Consider the following 18,170-nt stretch of genomic DNA (forward strand, 5'->3'; position numbering starts at 1 on the left):
CACCGGTGGGGATCAAAGTGGGGTGTAGGCTGGCAGGGGTCCGTGGAGTTGGGCTGGGCTGCACCAGCAGGGTGTGGGGAGCTGGCCCGGCTCCATGGAGCCCCTGCCAGCTGGGACCCTGTACTCCTGCCACCCTGCACTGGGCCCCACCAGCACTGGCCCCGGGACACCGGTGCGGTCAATGTGCTCCCACTGGCCCCCCACCCACTCACACCCAGTGCCCCCCCAGTCCCACAGTACAGGCAGGGGGCAGCACACAGCCCCAACCCCCTGCTTGCCAGCAGGGAAGAAGCTGGTGCTGACCATGGGGAAAAGTGGCCCCTCACCTGCCCCATGACTGGTGCTCCATGCTGCAGAGCTCGCAGCCTGCCTGGGGCTGCTTGTGCCTACTCTGGACAGCCCCGCGTGGGCTGCGAGTGGCTGCAGTGCGGGGTGCTGGCCATGGGGCAGGCAAGGGGCCACTTTTCCCCATGCTCAGCACCAGCTTGTAACCGCCCCATTGCCAGCCTGCCAGGGGAGCTGGGTTACAAGGTGGTGCTGAGCGCATGGGGTGTGTGGAGAAAGCAACCCCTCCCTGCCCCAGGCCTGGTGCCCTGCACTCACAGGCTGCCTGTGCCTGCTCCAGACAGCCCTGCACAGGCTGCAAGTGCCTGCAGCGCAGGGCACCGGGTGGGCGAGGGACCACTTTTCTCCATGTAGGGAAGGAGCCCAGGGAAAAGCTGAGTGTGTGTGTGTGGGGGGGGGAAGCGGCTCCTCCCCCACCCCACGGCTGTTGCCCCATGCTGCAGGCACTTGCAGCCTGCATAGGGCTGTCCAGAGCAGGCACAGGCAGCCCCACGTGGGCTGCAAGCAGCTGCAGTGCAGGGCATCAGGCGTGGGGTGGGGAGGGACCGCTTCTCCCCCCCCGCCGCACTCATTCCCTGCCCAGGGTCCCAACCCCCCACTTACCTGAGCTTCCTGTGCCAGGGCAGCCACATGCTCCCAGGCCAGAAACCTCAGCTGGGGCTTCCGGCTAGGGGGTGGGGCAGACTGGACCCCGCTGTTGTTGGAGCCCACTGGGCTTCCCCGGGGTCATTTCTGACAGGAACCAAGGGCAGAGAAATATTAATTTTCCGAATTTTTTTAGGGGCCCTGCGGACCAGACAGAACGGCCTCGCGGGCCAGATCCGGCTTGTGGGCCGTATTTTGCCCACCCCTGTACCAGAATATCAGTTATAATATATCAGTGGGAGATGTAGGTTTAGGTGCCCCCAGGCAGTGGAAAAAAATTGAACCCTGAATCTTCTGCAGCCTTGCTGAGTGTCCCGACTGCAGAGCAATAGGTAAAACTGGCACATGAACACTCTGCCTCACTGAAGTTGAGCCTCTCTCTTTCATGAATTTGGCTTTGTTACAAATGACTGAAATGGAAACATAATCTTTTGTTCCAGGTCAGGTGAATCATTTTGTCTCTCACTCCCAAAATGAAAGATTCTCACAAAGACATTTTCCTTTTTTGTCAGTCATGACAAACTGAATTTTCCTGGACCAAAGCCCACAGAACTAGATAAAAAAGCATTTATTTATTTTAATTGGTCTTTGGGACCAGCTATTATCTAAGGGTAAGACATTTACTACATTAAGAGAGAGGAAAAATAATGTAAAGCCAGTAAGAATTTGCCATAAATACATTATGTTGTGGTAGAACAATTATTTTTTCATTAATTTCTTCTGATTTATCACATTGTTATAATATGTCAACCATAATAAGAATATTTGCTTTACATATAGGTTACAGTATAAATGCTCTTCTGAACATATGAGAGTCACTAAAAGTGGAAAGTCATTTTCCAAAAATAAAAAATTTGTAAATGTTCACAGAAATTGATTTACTCTCCCCCCCACCTCCCGCAATTTCAGATGCCTCTGCACTTATTTTTTTCCAGTTTTTACTAGTAAAAAAGAGAGAATTTATAGCAAAGTTTGTATAAGATTGCATGGGTAGCCTTGAAGACAGGAAAAATCAGTAGTTCTACATTTTGAAATCATAAAAAATTTGAGGTGTTTATACCCAGGTTCTCAATTTTTGATATGGATTCATTACCAGTTGTAAACCAGTACCTCTCTCTCTCTTTTTTTTAATAGTTGTATACCAAGCTTTGAGCTGATAAGGAACAGAAAAAACAATAGGAATAACGTGGCACTAAGCCTCATGTAAAAATCCTGATCATTCAAAAATACTTACCTCCCCTTTTTAGTTGTGTTTCTTCCAAGTAGATGATCAAGTACTGGATCTATTGTTTCACCCAAGTTTTCAATTAGGACGGTGTCTCCACAGGCCAAAGCTCTTTCAATGGTTTTCAGAAACCTTAGTATGAAAATAAAATCCAGGAATAAGACAGTTTTCTAATTATGTAATAAGCTGCATCTGTGACATATATTATAAACTGGAGAAAATATTTGTTTAAGGGCTCAGTTATAACCTGTCATATTACACACAGATATATCTCCTAATAGTTAATATTTTAGTGGTTTTGAGTAATAGTCTACTTCTGTGCTTTATTTTCTACTCATATAAAAAGGCATTCTAATTTTTTTAATGAAATAAGAAGACCAGGTCTCTGCCTGAAGGAGTTTCCAAGTCTTTATATAAACATTATAAACAAGTGTAGGATGGAATGCCGCAAAATAAATGTTAGGAGATTTTAGCATGCCTTGCTGGGTCCATTATTTATAAATGTCATGCTGCCTTGAAAGTGGTATTAGAACTCATACAGGCTCCTGGAAGAACTGTAATCCATAGCGAGGGTAACACATAGTGGGCTAGGTCTTCAAAGCCAAGTATAAAGAGGCATATTAGGCACTGACAGACATGGAAAAAAAATACAACAGCACTTTACTGGAAGAAGCAGCATTAGTTTAACCTGGCTCCCCAGTGTCAGCTTTTGATACAAGTGTCAAAAAGCCCCACTGAAGTGCCTGATCTATACAGATGTTGGGCAAACTGGGTTGAAGTAACAGGTTGCCTGTTCTGGGCATGTGCTGAGCTTGGCACAGAGGTGCACTGAGTTTAAAGCACCATTGTGGGTGTGTTGGCTTTTTTTAATGTCTGCAAGCAGCCAAGGTTCTTCTGTTAGGAAAAGAAATACTAACTGAAAATACAAGTCTGTCTTTGTCTCTTTTAAAAATCCTATCCTAATGAGATTTTATAAATAGTTAGAAATAAGAGAATTTCTTAGATACATAGTGAGTCCAGCTAATGCAATGCTTTGTCTGGGTGTGCTCTGTGCTTGCTGTGGGGGTGCACCAAGCTTAAAGCACTGGTTTTTTTCCCCGATGTCTGTAAGCAGCCAATGTGACTGCAAGGTAGATATGGCAAAGAGACTGACACAGAGGAACTCGGGTCTGGAAGAGACCTCCCTGAGTCCAGACCCTAGAAATCACAGGCAGCAGGTCATATAATAGTCAAGTAAAAGAAGTCAAGAGGTGTGTCTATGTGAGATGTTTACTGTGCATTTGACTAATTAACTGCCCATTAAATGTCTAAACATCTATATGTGTGCACCTGTTAGGGTGCACAAAACTAATACAAGCACTACCCTGCTGCAGAGTATTTTCATACGCAGCAACACACATGTAGAAGCTGACCCAGCTGGCTGGGGCATGAGGATGCTTCAGTGTGGGGGCTGTCTGCTGAAGCATGCTCGTGCCCCAGCCAGCCTGTCTGCAGCATACTGAGCCCAGTTGGAGCAGTCCCGGGCTGACAGGCTGACCCACTCAGACTCCCTGACAGCTGGGGCTGCTGCCACTCAGCTCAATGTGCTGTGGTCCTAAGTGTGTAAATGGCATGCCCAGGAGCTTCCCGTGAGCAATAAACTGCAGATCAATCACCTCTGCAGTTTATTGCTTCGCATTAATGGCACTTGTAGATGCACCCAAGGAGGAAGAGAAAAATGCTGAAAAGCAGACAGCGAGCTGAAAAGCTCCTCACTGATTCAGAGGTTTTAAAAAGTGGTATTATTGAGACCACATGCTGTTCTAGGCTATGCAAATGCCTGCTGTTCCTGGATATCAATAAAACGAAGTCTCTTTGATGATAACAGTCTTCAAAGGTTTATAAAGTTATTAGAGAGCCACATGGTAGCATGAAAAATAACATTCAGCTGAAAACCTACTACAACCCTCTCCATAAATCAGAATCATCTTGAGAAGGGATAAATCTGATCCATTCCAAAGGAGTGATACCCATTTAAATGCAATTTAAACTTCACTATTAGAATTCAAAACATCTTTGATAACCAGGAGAATACCTAATATTGGCTAAAGTCATTTGTGAAAACATTAGACTGAATCTCTCACTCTGCAATGGCTACATATATGTCGCCATCCTATTGGCTAAGTTGTACTGTAATCAGGACTCTGAACAAAAGCCAGTATGTTAGGATCTTAGTTTTGGAAAAACTGATTTTACTATCTTGTGGAATGCATATCAATCTATATTTTTTCTCTAACTTGAAAACAACACAGCAGAAAAAGTAGAGCTTTTTAAGTGGAAAATGATACTATGAAAAAATAGGCAGCAGTAATGTAATGCTTCACATTTAAAAGAGAATACATCACAATAAACCAAAGCCCTGGTAAAAATTAGGATAAACTTTAAAACAGTGAAATGGGAAAGCAAATTCTTCAGTCTACACATACCCTTTCTGTCCTAGATGTATGACTTTAAGGTCAGTTCCATATTTATTCTTTATCCATTTAATTCCTTGTTGCTGCGGATCTATGATCAGAGGCCAGCGCTCACAGTTCGTTAGAATAGCAGCATTTTCTGCTGACATTCTATCACCAGGTAGGCCTTCGTTATTCCATGCTGCAATTGTAGCATCATCAGTCAACATGGCAATCAGGTCCAGGCCTTCAGTTATTGGAATAGGAACCTTTGAATCAGAGTGGAATATAATGATCTAGCAAGGTTACAAAATAGCGAGATGAGACTCTGTGTGAGGCACAAGGTAACAAGGGTCACTAGAAACAGATGTATATTGTATGGAAACGAAGGCAAGGCCCTGTAGACTATCAGATGTCAACAGAAGCATCAGAATATGTAATGTGTAGAAGACAAACACTATTTCATGGGACTAGTGTAAATGGAATAGTCTTTTAAGAAACCAACTTCAAAAACTATGATTTTGTTAAAAGAAAGTACATGTTGTATATCACAAACTGATGCATATATAGTGTTAACCTTTAGAGCAGATTATATTGGTACAGATATAGTGATCATGAATAGTACATAATGGGCAGAGAATAAAGATTTTCTAGAGAAAAAAGTTTACTGTTTCTTTACAGATTATGTGCAACATAGGTAGCTGCATAACAGGATTCTCACACCAGCTTTCTTAAGAGCTCATCTACTACATAAGATTCCCCATATATATCTGTTCTCTGCAGAGGCAGCCAACTAGGTAACAAATCAAGCATAACAATGTTCTTTTGTTATATGGACACTTCTTCACTGTAAATTGGATTGTGGTTTCCAGTGCACTTCATTTAAGTCAAAGCACCAGCAAGTAGTCACACTTTCTCTAACTGTTATTCTGCCATTGTGTGTTTTAATAAAATCAGAAATCTCAAAACAGTACTTAGTGAAGGTGTGTGCAGTGGTGCTATAGATGCAGTGAGAGACAAAAAAAGGATAGGAAGAACAATTAAATTAAAAAATTCCAAGTATTTTAAGGAAACCTCCAAATAGGCAGTATACTCTATGGCTGGTGAAAAAATGTGAAATTCCTACTGATTCCATCAACTTACAATTTTATCTCAGGTTTTTATTTTTGGTGAATACCAGCCTGATCTGAATGTCAAAACTCTAAGTTAGATGAGAACTACTCCACATTATCAATCCTATAAGCCAGTGGTTTTCAAACTTACCCAAATCACTGAATTCTTTCATATCACTTCTTCTGCCATAGAACCCCTTCCACTGGCTCCATGGACCATGTGAGTTGGCATGGAGCTCCCTGGCCTGCCTTTCCATTACCCCCAATCTCTGATGACCCCCTGACGACCTCCTGTGGAACCCCAGTGCTCCACAGAACAGTCTGAAAACCATCGATCTAAGCCTTCTAATTCCCTAACCACTCCAAAGTTGTCTTCGCATTGTGATTTTTAGCATACTATTCCTCCCTACCATATATACAATATCTAGGTGTTGAATTAATACTTCAGTTTCTTTTTAAAAGCATAGAGTCAGATCAAGAAGCATGTCATTTTGGTAGTTATTTACTCAAGAAATAACTGCATGTATTTTAGGTGAGTCAAATTTGTACAAAATTAACACCAAGATGGAAGGCACCATATCTCCAGTTTAGTTACTGTGACAACAATTTTGTTGTTAGACAAAACTGTTTCTGTTTTGTAACAAAGGATGTATTTGTTTAAAATGGCCTAAATCATGATTCTAATCACATAGCTGCCAACTTCACAATGTAAACTACCATGTAACCAATGCACTCAAAATACAAACACATCGGTATGTGTACACTTCCCTGCATACAGCAGACATACCTATGAGTGTATATAGACAGATAGCAGATAAACGCATTTATTTAAACACTTAGGACGACTAAGAATAAAATTCTTTTACTGATAGGCCATAAAACAAGCAGTCTCTTTAAGTTAGAGAGCTGAAATAAATAGGTCTGCATAGCTGATACAACTTTGTGGTGGTGTTAGTGTTCTGTGACAAAGGAAGGTATGCATTTTAATGCACAATTGTATCTTTTGTTCCCATACCTGTACAAAACTAAGAGAGTGCACTACCTTCACTATTGGCCTTTAGAAAGAAGAGCATTTAGCAAGGACCTCACTATATTTTTAAAACAGAATTTATTAATCATATCTCTCTCTCACACTGGGAGAATTGTCAAAACTGAAACAAGCAATTTTGCCAGCTGCCTTTCAGTGAAAGCATCTATTAAAAAACTGTACTCTGAAGATGATGATTTTTCATGGTAATGGTCACCAGATTCTAAGGGCCTTCCAATGAGCTAAAGATGTTTGTAGCTTCATGGAAATGTTATCTAAAGACAAGTAAGTACAAAGATGTCTGAAGAAAGGAAATAAAATAGATAATTTATACAGTTTTTAAACAAATATAGATAGCAAAGTGGAAGTAGGTTTTTAAGAGGCACTTCAATGTGGACAGATCAGGTCTTTCAGCAGAGACTGGGAGATCATACACAGTAGTGATCACAAATCTAAAAGATGAACGGTAGAAAAACCTCTGGTCATACCCTGTTCACTTTCCTTTTCATCATCCACTCTCTGCCACTATGTGACACAGGCCTATTTGTTGTTTAAGGGACTGTGGGCTAAGGACGACTAAGAAACGCTGTAAGCCTCCCTTAGAAGGAAGACCGCTGAGTAAGCAAATGATTCCTTGGGACAAAACAAAATATAAAAAGGGAAGGGATTGAGGGTGTAGATTTAAAACGAATTCACCAAGGGGAGCAAAGGGAGGGAACACTGAGCAAAGCACATCAGACAGTGTCCATAGGCCTTTGAATGAGTTCAAGGAGTCCATGGATACTGCTCAGTGAAACTATGCTTGGCAACAGGATCAGACCAGGCATAGGGAAGTGGCCGTGCAGTTACTGGGGACTGCCCCACCCAGGTACAGTGAAATAAGTGGATGGGGAGTGCATAAACAAAAAGGTGAGGGGAATAATGCAGCCAGAACCTCAGTGAGAGGTTCTGGAGGAAGCAGTGAAGGGGCTATAGCCTGATGCACTCTAGGCAGCTGTGTGCCAAGATCTCCCTCTGCTCACAGAAGAGACAAGACATCTGTGAAGTGCACCAGATACATACCCATGGATACTGGGCAAGATGGACCTAGAGTCTGATCCAGTAAATGACAGTTTTTATGTTCTTATGAGGGTAGGAGGACATCCCAGTGGCTAGAACACTGGACCCATGGATGCAGGAAACCAGGACAGCTTAGTCATATACCTCCAATGTTTGCTTGGCACCAGTTAATCTACTCTGTGCCTTAGTTATCCATTTTAAAAATAGGGATACCACTTCCCTTCTTTCCTTGGAAGATGCAAGGTAAAATGCTTTAAGAAGTGTGAGGTGCCAAGTTATTACAGTGATTTGGGTCACAAAGCAAAGTAGACAGACAAAGTTAGGCAGCATTCACAGAGTGGAGGGGATGGAATCAACACAAAGCTTTGCAGGGGAGTAAAAATAGACATAGGTAGAGCGATACAGGGCTTTTAAGATTAAAGTGATATAGACAAGAAAGCCATCCAGGGGTTCAGATGCTTGCATGTTGCATCTTGCTCCTTTAAAAAGTTGTGTGACAAACTCAGTAAGCAAGAGAGATCAATTTATGGCCATGTTTTATGAACTGCTGGGTGCCGGGAGATGTATTTTAAGGCTCTATGTATATTATATCAAAGACTCCTATCAAATATTCATTTTACAAGTAAAATGCCTCTAGCTGCCATCCTTACAGACTCTTCTAGGAACCTGAAAGTTAAGCAGAGTTTATCTTTACACATCACAATCAGTAATAGCTGCTATTACATAGGTAATTTGGCCTACGACAGATGATGTAGGAAAGGAAAAGGAACTCACTCAAGTGTGCATATCCCAAGTAGAAAAACAAATAAACAACAAAAAAATCAGTACCTACAATCTGAGAAAAACGTTTTTGCTGAAAGGTGTATGTGTCTCGTATGCCAACTCTGCAAAGTTGTTTTAGTTACTTAAGCACAGAACTGTACTCTTAAGTCTTCAATTGGGGGGTTTTAAGCTTCAAGCATGCACTGCCATTTCCTACAAGGTGTTTTACCTCCTGTGATCTAAGGAAAGGGATCCACAGATGCTCTACCAGTTCTTGACGATACTGTTTCATAAAGGATCCAACATAAGACACAAATGCTGCTGTTAACAGGACGTCACCACATAATGTCTTTTCTTGTGCTTCCAAGTGTTTAATAGACTGGCTCCAACGAATGTTTTCAGACTGCAAACCACAATTATAAAATGTCATAAACAAACATATTAATCATAGCTTTAAACTTGAAGTTGGCAGAAAAGTTAACATAAAGCAAGGCTATTAAGAGACTGACTCTTTCTTTATGGCACAGCGGTCCCGTAAAAGGTAACAGATGCAAGTACTCAGATGATAGTCTTGGGGCTGAAAGAGCAAAGGGATGGTGTCAGGGCACTTTTGGTCCATTTTATGCATGTATTCTTGTACAGTCTGGATTTCCTGATATCTACAGCAAATTACAAAGGGCTGACCTATGACTGGACTCTCAGTCACACCACAGTGCCCAATTTTTAGTTAACCATCACAGAAATATCAATTTATATTTGGGGGAAATGTTGTTTTTTGTCAAATTGAACCTGAAAACCTGAAACATACAGGGACACTTATAACTAGAAAAATATGTTAACTGAACATTGGTTGTTTACGAAGTATTTTCAATTTAGTGGCAACAGATCAGAAATGCTCACTTCAATTGTTAAAATTTGACATTATGTAGAACATGAGTTCCACGAAGATAAAAGTCAGATTTTCCATTTCTAATCATTTCTGCTTTAAATATGTAAATCCAAATTATCCAGAAAAAGATTCTAAGTATTTTTATCTAAAATAAGAGAACGTTGTTTTTCATGCTGCATGAAATTAACCTGTGGAACTCATTGCCATAAGATGTTGTGGAGCTGGTAGCTTAACCCAGTTCAAAAGAGGATTGGGCAAATTCCTGGAGGCAAGATCCATCAGCGTTGAACGTGGCAGTCTCTGAGTGCAGTCTCTGAATCAGAATTTGCTAAACCTCTAAATGATGGAAGCTGCAATGGGAGACGAGCAAGCGGTGGAAGACTCTGGATATACCCATCTTTACCCTCTTCCTCAGCATTCATGCTCTGCAAGTATGAGAGACAGGACACTGGGCTAGCTGGACTTATGGTGCCCAGTGATGCCTCCAGGTGGCGCCTGACCCAGGCCGGGGAAGCCGGGGCCAGGGCAGCCCTACACGAGGCCGTGTCAACCCGGAGGTCTGGAAGGGGACCAATCCGGTGGACCAGGCTGGGTGACAGTTCCAGGGGCTTGGCCACAATTCTGGCTTCACCCTGGTGACCTGCCTGAGCGCCGGCCAGGCCGAGGCCATCTTGAAGGGTCCCAGCAGGTACGTGGGGCCCCGGGGTCGGCGCCCAGCGACCCCTCCAGGTGGCGGCTGGCCTGGGCCGGAGCAGCAGGGGACTGGGCAGCCCTCCACGAGGCCATGTCAACCTGGAGGTCCGGAAGGGGACCGATCCGGAGTGCCAGGTTGGGAGGCAGTTCCAGGAGCCTGTGGGAGAACTGGTTGACCTTGTGTCTGCCATGGGTCTTAGAAAAATTTTGCTCTCCTGTGTTGCAAGCGGTTGACATGGGCTCCCTGGCGCGGCCCGAAAGTCTGTAAGGGGTCATTGTGAGCGTGTTGCCTGACCATTTGATCCAGGTGGGCAAACACTTTTGGTGCCTCAGCCCGGTGGTGGGGCCAGGTGCCACATTCATAAAACCCTACTTGAACTCAAAAATGTTCACAGAGATTTTCAGGAACATGGTTTTCAGGACCCTAAATGCCTATCTTTGGTTCCAAAAGGGCAGTCAGAGAGACTTCCAGGGCAGAACCATGCTGCACCCAAGGGCCAAACCCAAGTTTTGTGCCCTGCTGCTGAGAGGGGGATGGCGGTCCCCCCACTGGTGTTCAGGCAAGGCAGTTACCTCTCCCCCACTTTTCTTTTCCTCTCTACTGATCGATGAGGCAACTGCAGTCACGTCAGAGAGGGCCTTTACTGGGCTGGCGGTCCCCCCACCGGTGTTTAGGTGAAGTGGCTATGTCCCCAGTGAATGGCACTTCAAATATTCTCATGTAAAACAAAATGCTTAGTTGAACATCCTTTTGAAATGTCACCATGCAAACTCACGAAGCAGAACTTGATGTGCGTGACAGTGTTTGTGTCTCAGGTATAAGACAGCCAACAAATGGTGGGATAGAGACTGTTTTTGTTTAAATCACTAACAATTACCTCTGAAATTTAGCACTGTTCATTTGAAGTGTTTTAGATTTGCAGTACTTTCTGCAGAACTCATTAGATTCTTCCTTAAATCATTTACTGAAGGCAACCAGACAATAAATCCATTAATTTACAAGAAAGCCTTTTGATTTATCCATTATCTCTCCCTATTGTCACTAGTTGGTAAGTCATAAACAATAAAGTGCACCCACCTCATTCTGCAAAATAGCTTTGAAATTTGAAGATTTACTAAACATAGAGTGATCGTCTATTTAAATCTTCAGTAATTTTACTATACCACCCAACCACCATAAATCACTAGTGACATTGGCTAACAAGGGTTTAAGAGTTGGAACATGCAGTGTAATAAATTTCCAGACAGTTAAAAATCACTATAATTTTATTCTAATGCATTATAGATTGCCTGTAATGTCATCCTGGCCGAGGTGACCCATTTCTAATTTTGAACAGCTGTTCAGCTCGGGAGTTAGTTAATGATTAAATATAAATTGCCTGATTTATTAGTCTGAATGGTTGAGCTTCCAGGTCAATGCTATATAGACAAAATCATCAGTCTTGATGCTTTTCAGAAGTTAACTGTCTCCTGTTCTAGTAAAAAAGAATTTATTCTTGGAGGAAAAGACTTGACATTCTCAATTAATCCTTTTAAATATTTTTCTTTAGCTTATATAAAAACATTACTAAAGATGACCCTTAGCCTGTAGAAACAACCCTTTCCGGATTCAATATAAACTGTTAAAAGCAAGACTTCATTGCTACCTCTGGGCATAGACCAACAGAACTTGATGGGATTACACAAGATAGTAAGACTCTGCCAGCTTACGGTGGTCTTAGTTTTGTCTGGGTCCAACAAAAACCTCTCCTATGTAGATAATAACCAGGGATCCAGGTTTTCCATTTCTCATGGAAAAATGGAGAAAAACATGGATTTCTCATTTTAACAACGAAACATGCGGATTTTTCGCTTTTGCTTTCTGTGGGCTCACAGAGTTCCAGCCTGCAAGGAAGTGGAAGGAAGGTGGTCAGGCAGAGGGTGCCATGTGCATGTATATGCACATAGCTGCCAGGCAGCTTGGAAAGCAGGTAAGTCTGGGGGGGAGGGTGGGGAGATTGAGGCCCCTAGTGAGGGAGGGAGAGAGATGGACAGGGGTGGGGCTGGAACTGCTGCCCAGCTAAGCAATGCATGGGGCTTGGGACCTGGGGCTGGCATGCACAGCTGCAGAGCCCTGGTGAGAAGTGGGACTGAGCCTTGGGTGGCTCATCCAGGGAATAGGGGAGAGGTAGGGCTGGCTTCCCGCTGCTGCACACACTCCTGGGGGGGCCAGGGGGACCTGTGCCCCCCAGATCTGTGTGGGGCAGGGGTGGGCTGCCCACTGTGGGCTCAGGCTCCCTACCCTGTCACCCTCCCCAGGGCCTCTGCAGCCCAACAGGTGTGACTCAGCGTGGCAGGGCACAGTGGGGCCGGGTGGAGAAACTCCCTCGTGCTGCAAGTCCCATGTTGCCCTGGCAAGGTGTCCCCTGCCTAACAGCAGCAGGGGCAGCAGTGTGGGGTTGTGCCCCTTGCTCTTCTGGAGTGGGCAGGGGGTGCATCGCCAGGGCAGCACAGAGCCTGCAGCAGCAAGGAGCTTCCTTGCCTGGCCCTGCTTGGCCTGCCATGCTGGGTCCCATCCACTGGGTTGTGGAGGCCCTGGCAGAGGGCAGCAGGGTGGGGAGCCTGAGCCTGCAGTGGGCAGCCTGCCCCTGCCCTGCACACAGATGGGTCTCCCTACTCCTCAGGAGTGTGTGTAGCCATTCCCCCCTCACCCCACCAGAGTCTGCAGCAGGCAGCCTGTCCCCATCCCTTGGCGGGCTCCGCTCCAGCCATGCTGCCTGTGGGGGAAGGGGAGCTGGGCTCCGCACTCTGCTATGCTGAAGCATCTGCTGCCTCCCACAGGTAGCAGCCAGGGCTTGGGCATTGCTGCAGGGGTCAGGACCTGAGTTCTGTGAGCTAAGCGGGTAGAGGGAGCTCTGATTTTCCATGATAAAAATCCCAAAATCAAATACCAACCTTTATAGGTCTTTAAAATTTGTTTTATTATTGTTATTGAGGTACTGGTAGGCTTCCACATTGCTATAAAATTGAACACAATGTTTTATTTGCAATTGATACCTATATATATCTATAGAATATATAGCTATATATATAGAAACACCATGATATATGTATCTATAGATATATAGATATAGATAGATAGATAGGATGGTGTTTCAATTTCATTGCAGATCCTGGGGTTTATATCAGAGAACTTGTGGTTTTATCAGAGAATTTGCAATTTTTTTTTTTAAATCAGGATCCCTGGTAATAACTCATAACAACACACATGGCACACTTTGGTTTGGAACAAGCCAAATACTAAATGTTATTCTTTAAGTTTCTGAATAACACTGAAGTTAAAATGAACAACGAGAAATTAACTAGTTGCAGATGACAAAAAACTGGTCTATTTCAATTGTTTCAGGTAGCTTTAATAAGTTAAAACTCTTTTCCTGTAGTCCAACCTAACATAATTAATTTGACTGCAGGCTTCTATGGATTGATTTGTAGAAATGAAGTCATTAGTCAAAAGAGAGTTGAGTTCTTTGAGATTAAGTAAAGCAAAACTTTATGGGAATCCAAATAAAATTTAATGTATTTTTAAAAATCTATTTAAAATGATCTGGAATATTTTAGGAATATAAGATGCATCAAATTATCTACTATAGGGGATGTAATACATTTCACATATTGTGTCAAGATGTGTGTCAAAATTTTATCTCTGTGAACTGAGGGGAACTTAATTATATACTACCACTTACTTGAGTGGCTTTCTAGAAATTGACTAGCAAATTGACAGGGCATCTGTTTACACCTGTTTACACCTGCCTGCAAAAAAATCTCAGTGACCACCTGTGTTTTTAAAATGAATGGTTTGCAAAGAAAACAAAACAAAACAATCTAATTGGCATATTCCACTTATTTAAAATTTAGGTGCAATGAGAGTGGATATAATGCGACTCATTTCTGACCTAGAAGATTATTCAGTCTCTCTGCTTATTAGCCAGAGACTGCCCAGGCTGTCACAATGTGTTCACAATTGTGTAAATGTGGTGACTTTGTCATTCCCCAGTGGCCATACAAATACAAGCAAGGTAATGGCATGTAATTTTAATTAAATGCATGGCATCACCGATCACATTCTCAGATTTTGGCTGTATTACATGTAAACTTCTTGCATGTTTTAGGGGGTTTTCTTTTACTATACTGATTCTAAGTTTCTCTCTCACATAGGTATTTTATGCATTCTACTAAAGATTTAAAAAAAATAACTCGTATACTTAACAAATATTTGGAATATTGTAATTACTAATTGTAGAAACGGCATTAAGAAGTAGCCTACTTGCCTCGAGTCCCTTGACAAGTCTGCTAGCTAGCTCAATAGTTCTGCTGGTTCGGTTCACATCTTCTTGACATCGAACTTTCTCAGCTATTGCTTTTTCAAATGAAGCCGTGTGTCTGCATAGATTTCTATCCAGGTCCTGCACAAATAGTCAGGTTTAGATTTTGTTATCTCAGGTATCTTTCTGTACTTCAGTAATAATATTTGGTATATGTATATCTTCTGTCCTGAAGGATTTAAGCTCTTTGGGACAGGGATTGAGACTTCTTACTGGTCTATGCAGTTCCTGGCACATTTACATATTTTGTAATAATAATAGTTCCCAGAGTACCTTAGAAGACATATAATGACAGCAATGAAAGGAGAAAGCCCAAAGTTATTTTGTTTTAAAAGGATAGTGCTTCTGTTTCAATATGATTAAGTACTGAAGTTTATTAGAGTAGTTCTTGGGGGCCCCAACTTGATTGAGGCCATTAACACATATGTCTATAGTCTCTACAAACAGATGCTAAGTGGTCAGTCCCACTTCAAAGAGTTTAAAATTTAAATTGATGGCATAAAGAGCCTAAGAAATATCACCCCCATTTTACAAATGGGAGATGAAAGCAAAGAAGGCTACAGTATTTATCACTGGTTAAAAAACACCAAACATAGGAGGAAGATGACAGTAGGGTCAGATGCTTGAGTGACAAACACACCATGTCAGGCAAGGTTCTTTGGGTAGATGTGATATCTTTTATTAGACCAACTGAGTAGTTGGAAAAAAGTTCCTAGCAAGCTTTTGGGTTCAGTCACCCTTCTTCAGGCATGGGGAGTCTCTGCTGGTCTGAGATTCCAAGGAACGAAAGAAGCTATGAGTGTGACAGGATGTCAGCGAAAATATACATAGGTAGAAATTAGAAAAAAAAAGTAAAGCAGGGAAGGGAGGGGGCAGCAAGCAGGGGGGAAAAAGGCCAAAGGGAAACATTACAATGGTAATAATACCAGTGTCACAGGGTAACACAGGTGCCCTGTTCCTGAAGGGATGAGGGCAGCTGCCAATCACAGGGGGCAGCTCAGGTGATGGTTGCTGGGGCAACCATGCTGGTCAGGTGACCAGAAGGGGGCAGGACCAGGCCTTTATAAACAGCCCAGGCTGAAGCCCAGCTAGCAGTTCTCTTCTGGCAGCTGCAGGAGCAGGAGCTTGAGCTCTGCAGGGGAGTTGAGCTGAGGTGAGCAGATTGCTAGAGTGAGCAGCTGCATCATGGCGTGGGTGGAGAGAACCCTGACCAGGAGGCTTTACTGGAAAGCCAGGTGGGACCTGGACCTTATGTTATAGCCAGAAGGTTTATTGTTGTGTTGCAGCTGGTTGGTTCATGGCTTTTGTGTTCCCTGTTTGATATTGCTAACACTGGAGGACTGGGTGAGTCTGTAGGGGTGCAAGGGGGCCTCACGGGAGCTCCCCAGTTGCTTGGGGGTTCCCAGTGCCCTGTGTGGGCAAACGAGTGGTAACTGGGATGGCACAGCTGTTCAGTGCCTAGGTGGCACAGGGGGTAGCCCTGCATGGGTGATAGTGAGAGACCTGAGCAGGGCAGAGGACCCTGCCTGAGGGTCCTACCACCAGAGTGAAGCCTGTAGGGACTTGTGTTGGGCTCCAGGTGTGGGAGCCACATGAGTGAAAGCCTAGGGTGGGTGCTGTAAAGGTGACTAGCCCAGTGAGGGCAAATCTGTGGCCATATAGAGCCTGGGGAAGGTGCCGAGAAGCCATGGGAGCGGGCACGTGTTGAAGAGAGGCCCCAGGCGGGGCACTGGTAGCAAGAAGCAACCCCAAGAGGGGCATGTATGATTGACAGTCACCCCAGGAGGGGTGCAGCCTAGAAGGTGTTCCGGAGGGTTTCCGCAGTAATAGAAACCCATAGGGGCCAGGTAAGGCTCTGGCTGCCTGAGCCTAACTGGACATACATCATTGACAGGACCCAAAAGGGCCAGAGAGGCCAGGTAAGGCTTAGGTCGCCTGAGCCTAATTAGACACTTTTTTTATTATTGACAAGAACCCAGAGGGACCAGGAAAGGCTTAGGCTGCCGACCCCAGTGGGTAAAAGCACCACCAGTAAGCCCGATAGGGCTAATGAGTAGAGGGGCGTCGGTTGCGTGACAAGCCCAGGGGGCGCCAGGCGAGGGGCAGAGAAGAGAAGGACCTGACAACGTCCGGATGAGCAGCGAGGCTTGGGGCATGTTAAAGGGGAGGTAGGAGGCACGCATAGCCCTTAGGGCTGGGGTGTACCGAGTCACCCCATATGGAACGGGATAGTTCAGCATATACCGTGTATTAGGAGATAAAAGGCAGCCTCCCTTATTGAACCATATAACAGCAAAGACATGGTGGGCGAGGATAGAGGGTGCTGGATTGCCTAATTGACATGGTAGGGGGGTGCTAGAGGGATCACGACCGCTCCTAAGCCCCACACCGTGACAACCGGGCAAAAAAAGAGACCGTCAATGAAAAAGGAAATAGTTGGAAAACAGGAAGACAAAGGGTGGAAAAGTAGGGGAGGGGAAGGAAGAAAAGGTGGGGGGGAAAAAAAGAGTAAGAGGTCAAGTCAGGCAGGTACCTGGTGAATCAGATGTCAGGCAGGTTGTATTGCATTGTAAGTCCAATGTCGTCTTTAGCTTATCTCACTCCTAGGAGTCTCAGACCGGCAGAGACTCCCTATGCCTGAAGAAGGGTGACTAAACCCAAAAGCTTGCTAAGACCTTTTCCCCCCCAACTACTCAGTTGGTCCAATAAAAGATATTACATCTACTCAAAGAACCTTGCATGCCTATGTCCTTAGACCAACACGGCTATAACCAAAAACCCAGAAAATATACCATGTCAAGCTTAACAAACTGAAATGCTAACCAGCTGAAAAAATGTCATTTTTGTAAACAAAACTCTTGATGCAGGAAGAGATATAATAAAACCCAACTTTTTAAGATGACTGTTCAACAAATCTGCTAAAGCCATTTTGCTCTCCCACAGCAGTTTCAGAAACTGTTGAGTTATCTTCTGGTTCAGAACAGAAATGACTCTCCTGGAGATAATGGAAGAATTGCTCACAAAAAACAAGGTTCTATGATTTCTCTGGCAGAAAAGTCTTAGGCTAAAGACCAAGATCAGCTGTTTGCACATGCAAATCCACGGGGACTGCAAACAAGCAATCAGAGAATTCCTGGTAAAAGGCTTGAGTCTTGGATCAAAGGGACACTAAACCATTAACGTCCTCAGGATTAGCTAGAAAAATAGTTGAGTGGGTGGCATCAGCTGGAGAGGAGTCTCTGATGGACAGAGAGTGCTACATGGGCTGTCACTTTCTAGGGATGTTTGGGTAGAAAAAGAATGCATCCAAAATTTATATAGAAGAAATAAAATTGAGGACAGGTCCAAGAAGACATGCATTTTGTTTGTCCATAGCACATTCCAGCCCTCCTTTTGAAACTGGCTCAACTAACATTGCATTTACTTACCTTCTGGGGACAGTAGTATCTTACACGGGGTAATTCATTGTGCTGCAACACATATGTAGATGTTGACTGCAGACGTAAACTGTGCCTGGTCAATCCAGCACACCGGTGGCCTGCTCCACCTCAGCTCAAATTGCTGCTGTCCCATACACACATGTAAACACTGTGCCTGGGAACAGTTCACGCTGGCTCAAA

General features: G+C 44.0%; 1 protein-coding gene across 1 annotated transcript in view; it reads right to left on the reverse strand.

Moving 5' to 3' along the window:
- Positions 1–18,170, reverse strand: part of DNAH11 (dynein axonemal heavy chain 11) — a 270,299-nt gene that overhangs the window by 53,246 nt on the left and 198,883 nt on the right. The window contains exons 61-64 of the mRNA XM_090046787.1: positions 14,497–14,631; positions 8,837–9,010; positions 4,681–4,916; positions 2,225–2,347 (exon numbers count right to left, since the gene is read on the reverse strand). Coding sequence (XP_089902913.1) covers positions 2,225–2,347; positions 4,681–4,916; positions 8,837–9,010; positions 14,497–14,631 — 668 coding nt within the window. The remainder of the gene's footprint in view (positions 1–2,224; positions 2,348–4,680; positions 4,917–8,836; positions 9,011–14,496; positions 14,632–18,170) is intronic.

This window comes from Crocodylus siamensis, chromosome 5, assembly GCF_052110815.1.
Source record: "Crocodylus siamensis isolate JL-2025a chromosome 5, ASM5211081v1, whole genome shotgun sequence".
In the NCBI taxonomy this organism is placed as follows: domain Eukaryota; kingdom Metazoa; phylum Chordata; order Crocodylia; family Crocodylidae; genus Crocodylus; species Crocodylus siamensis.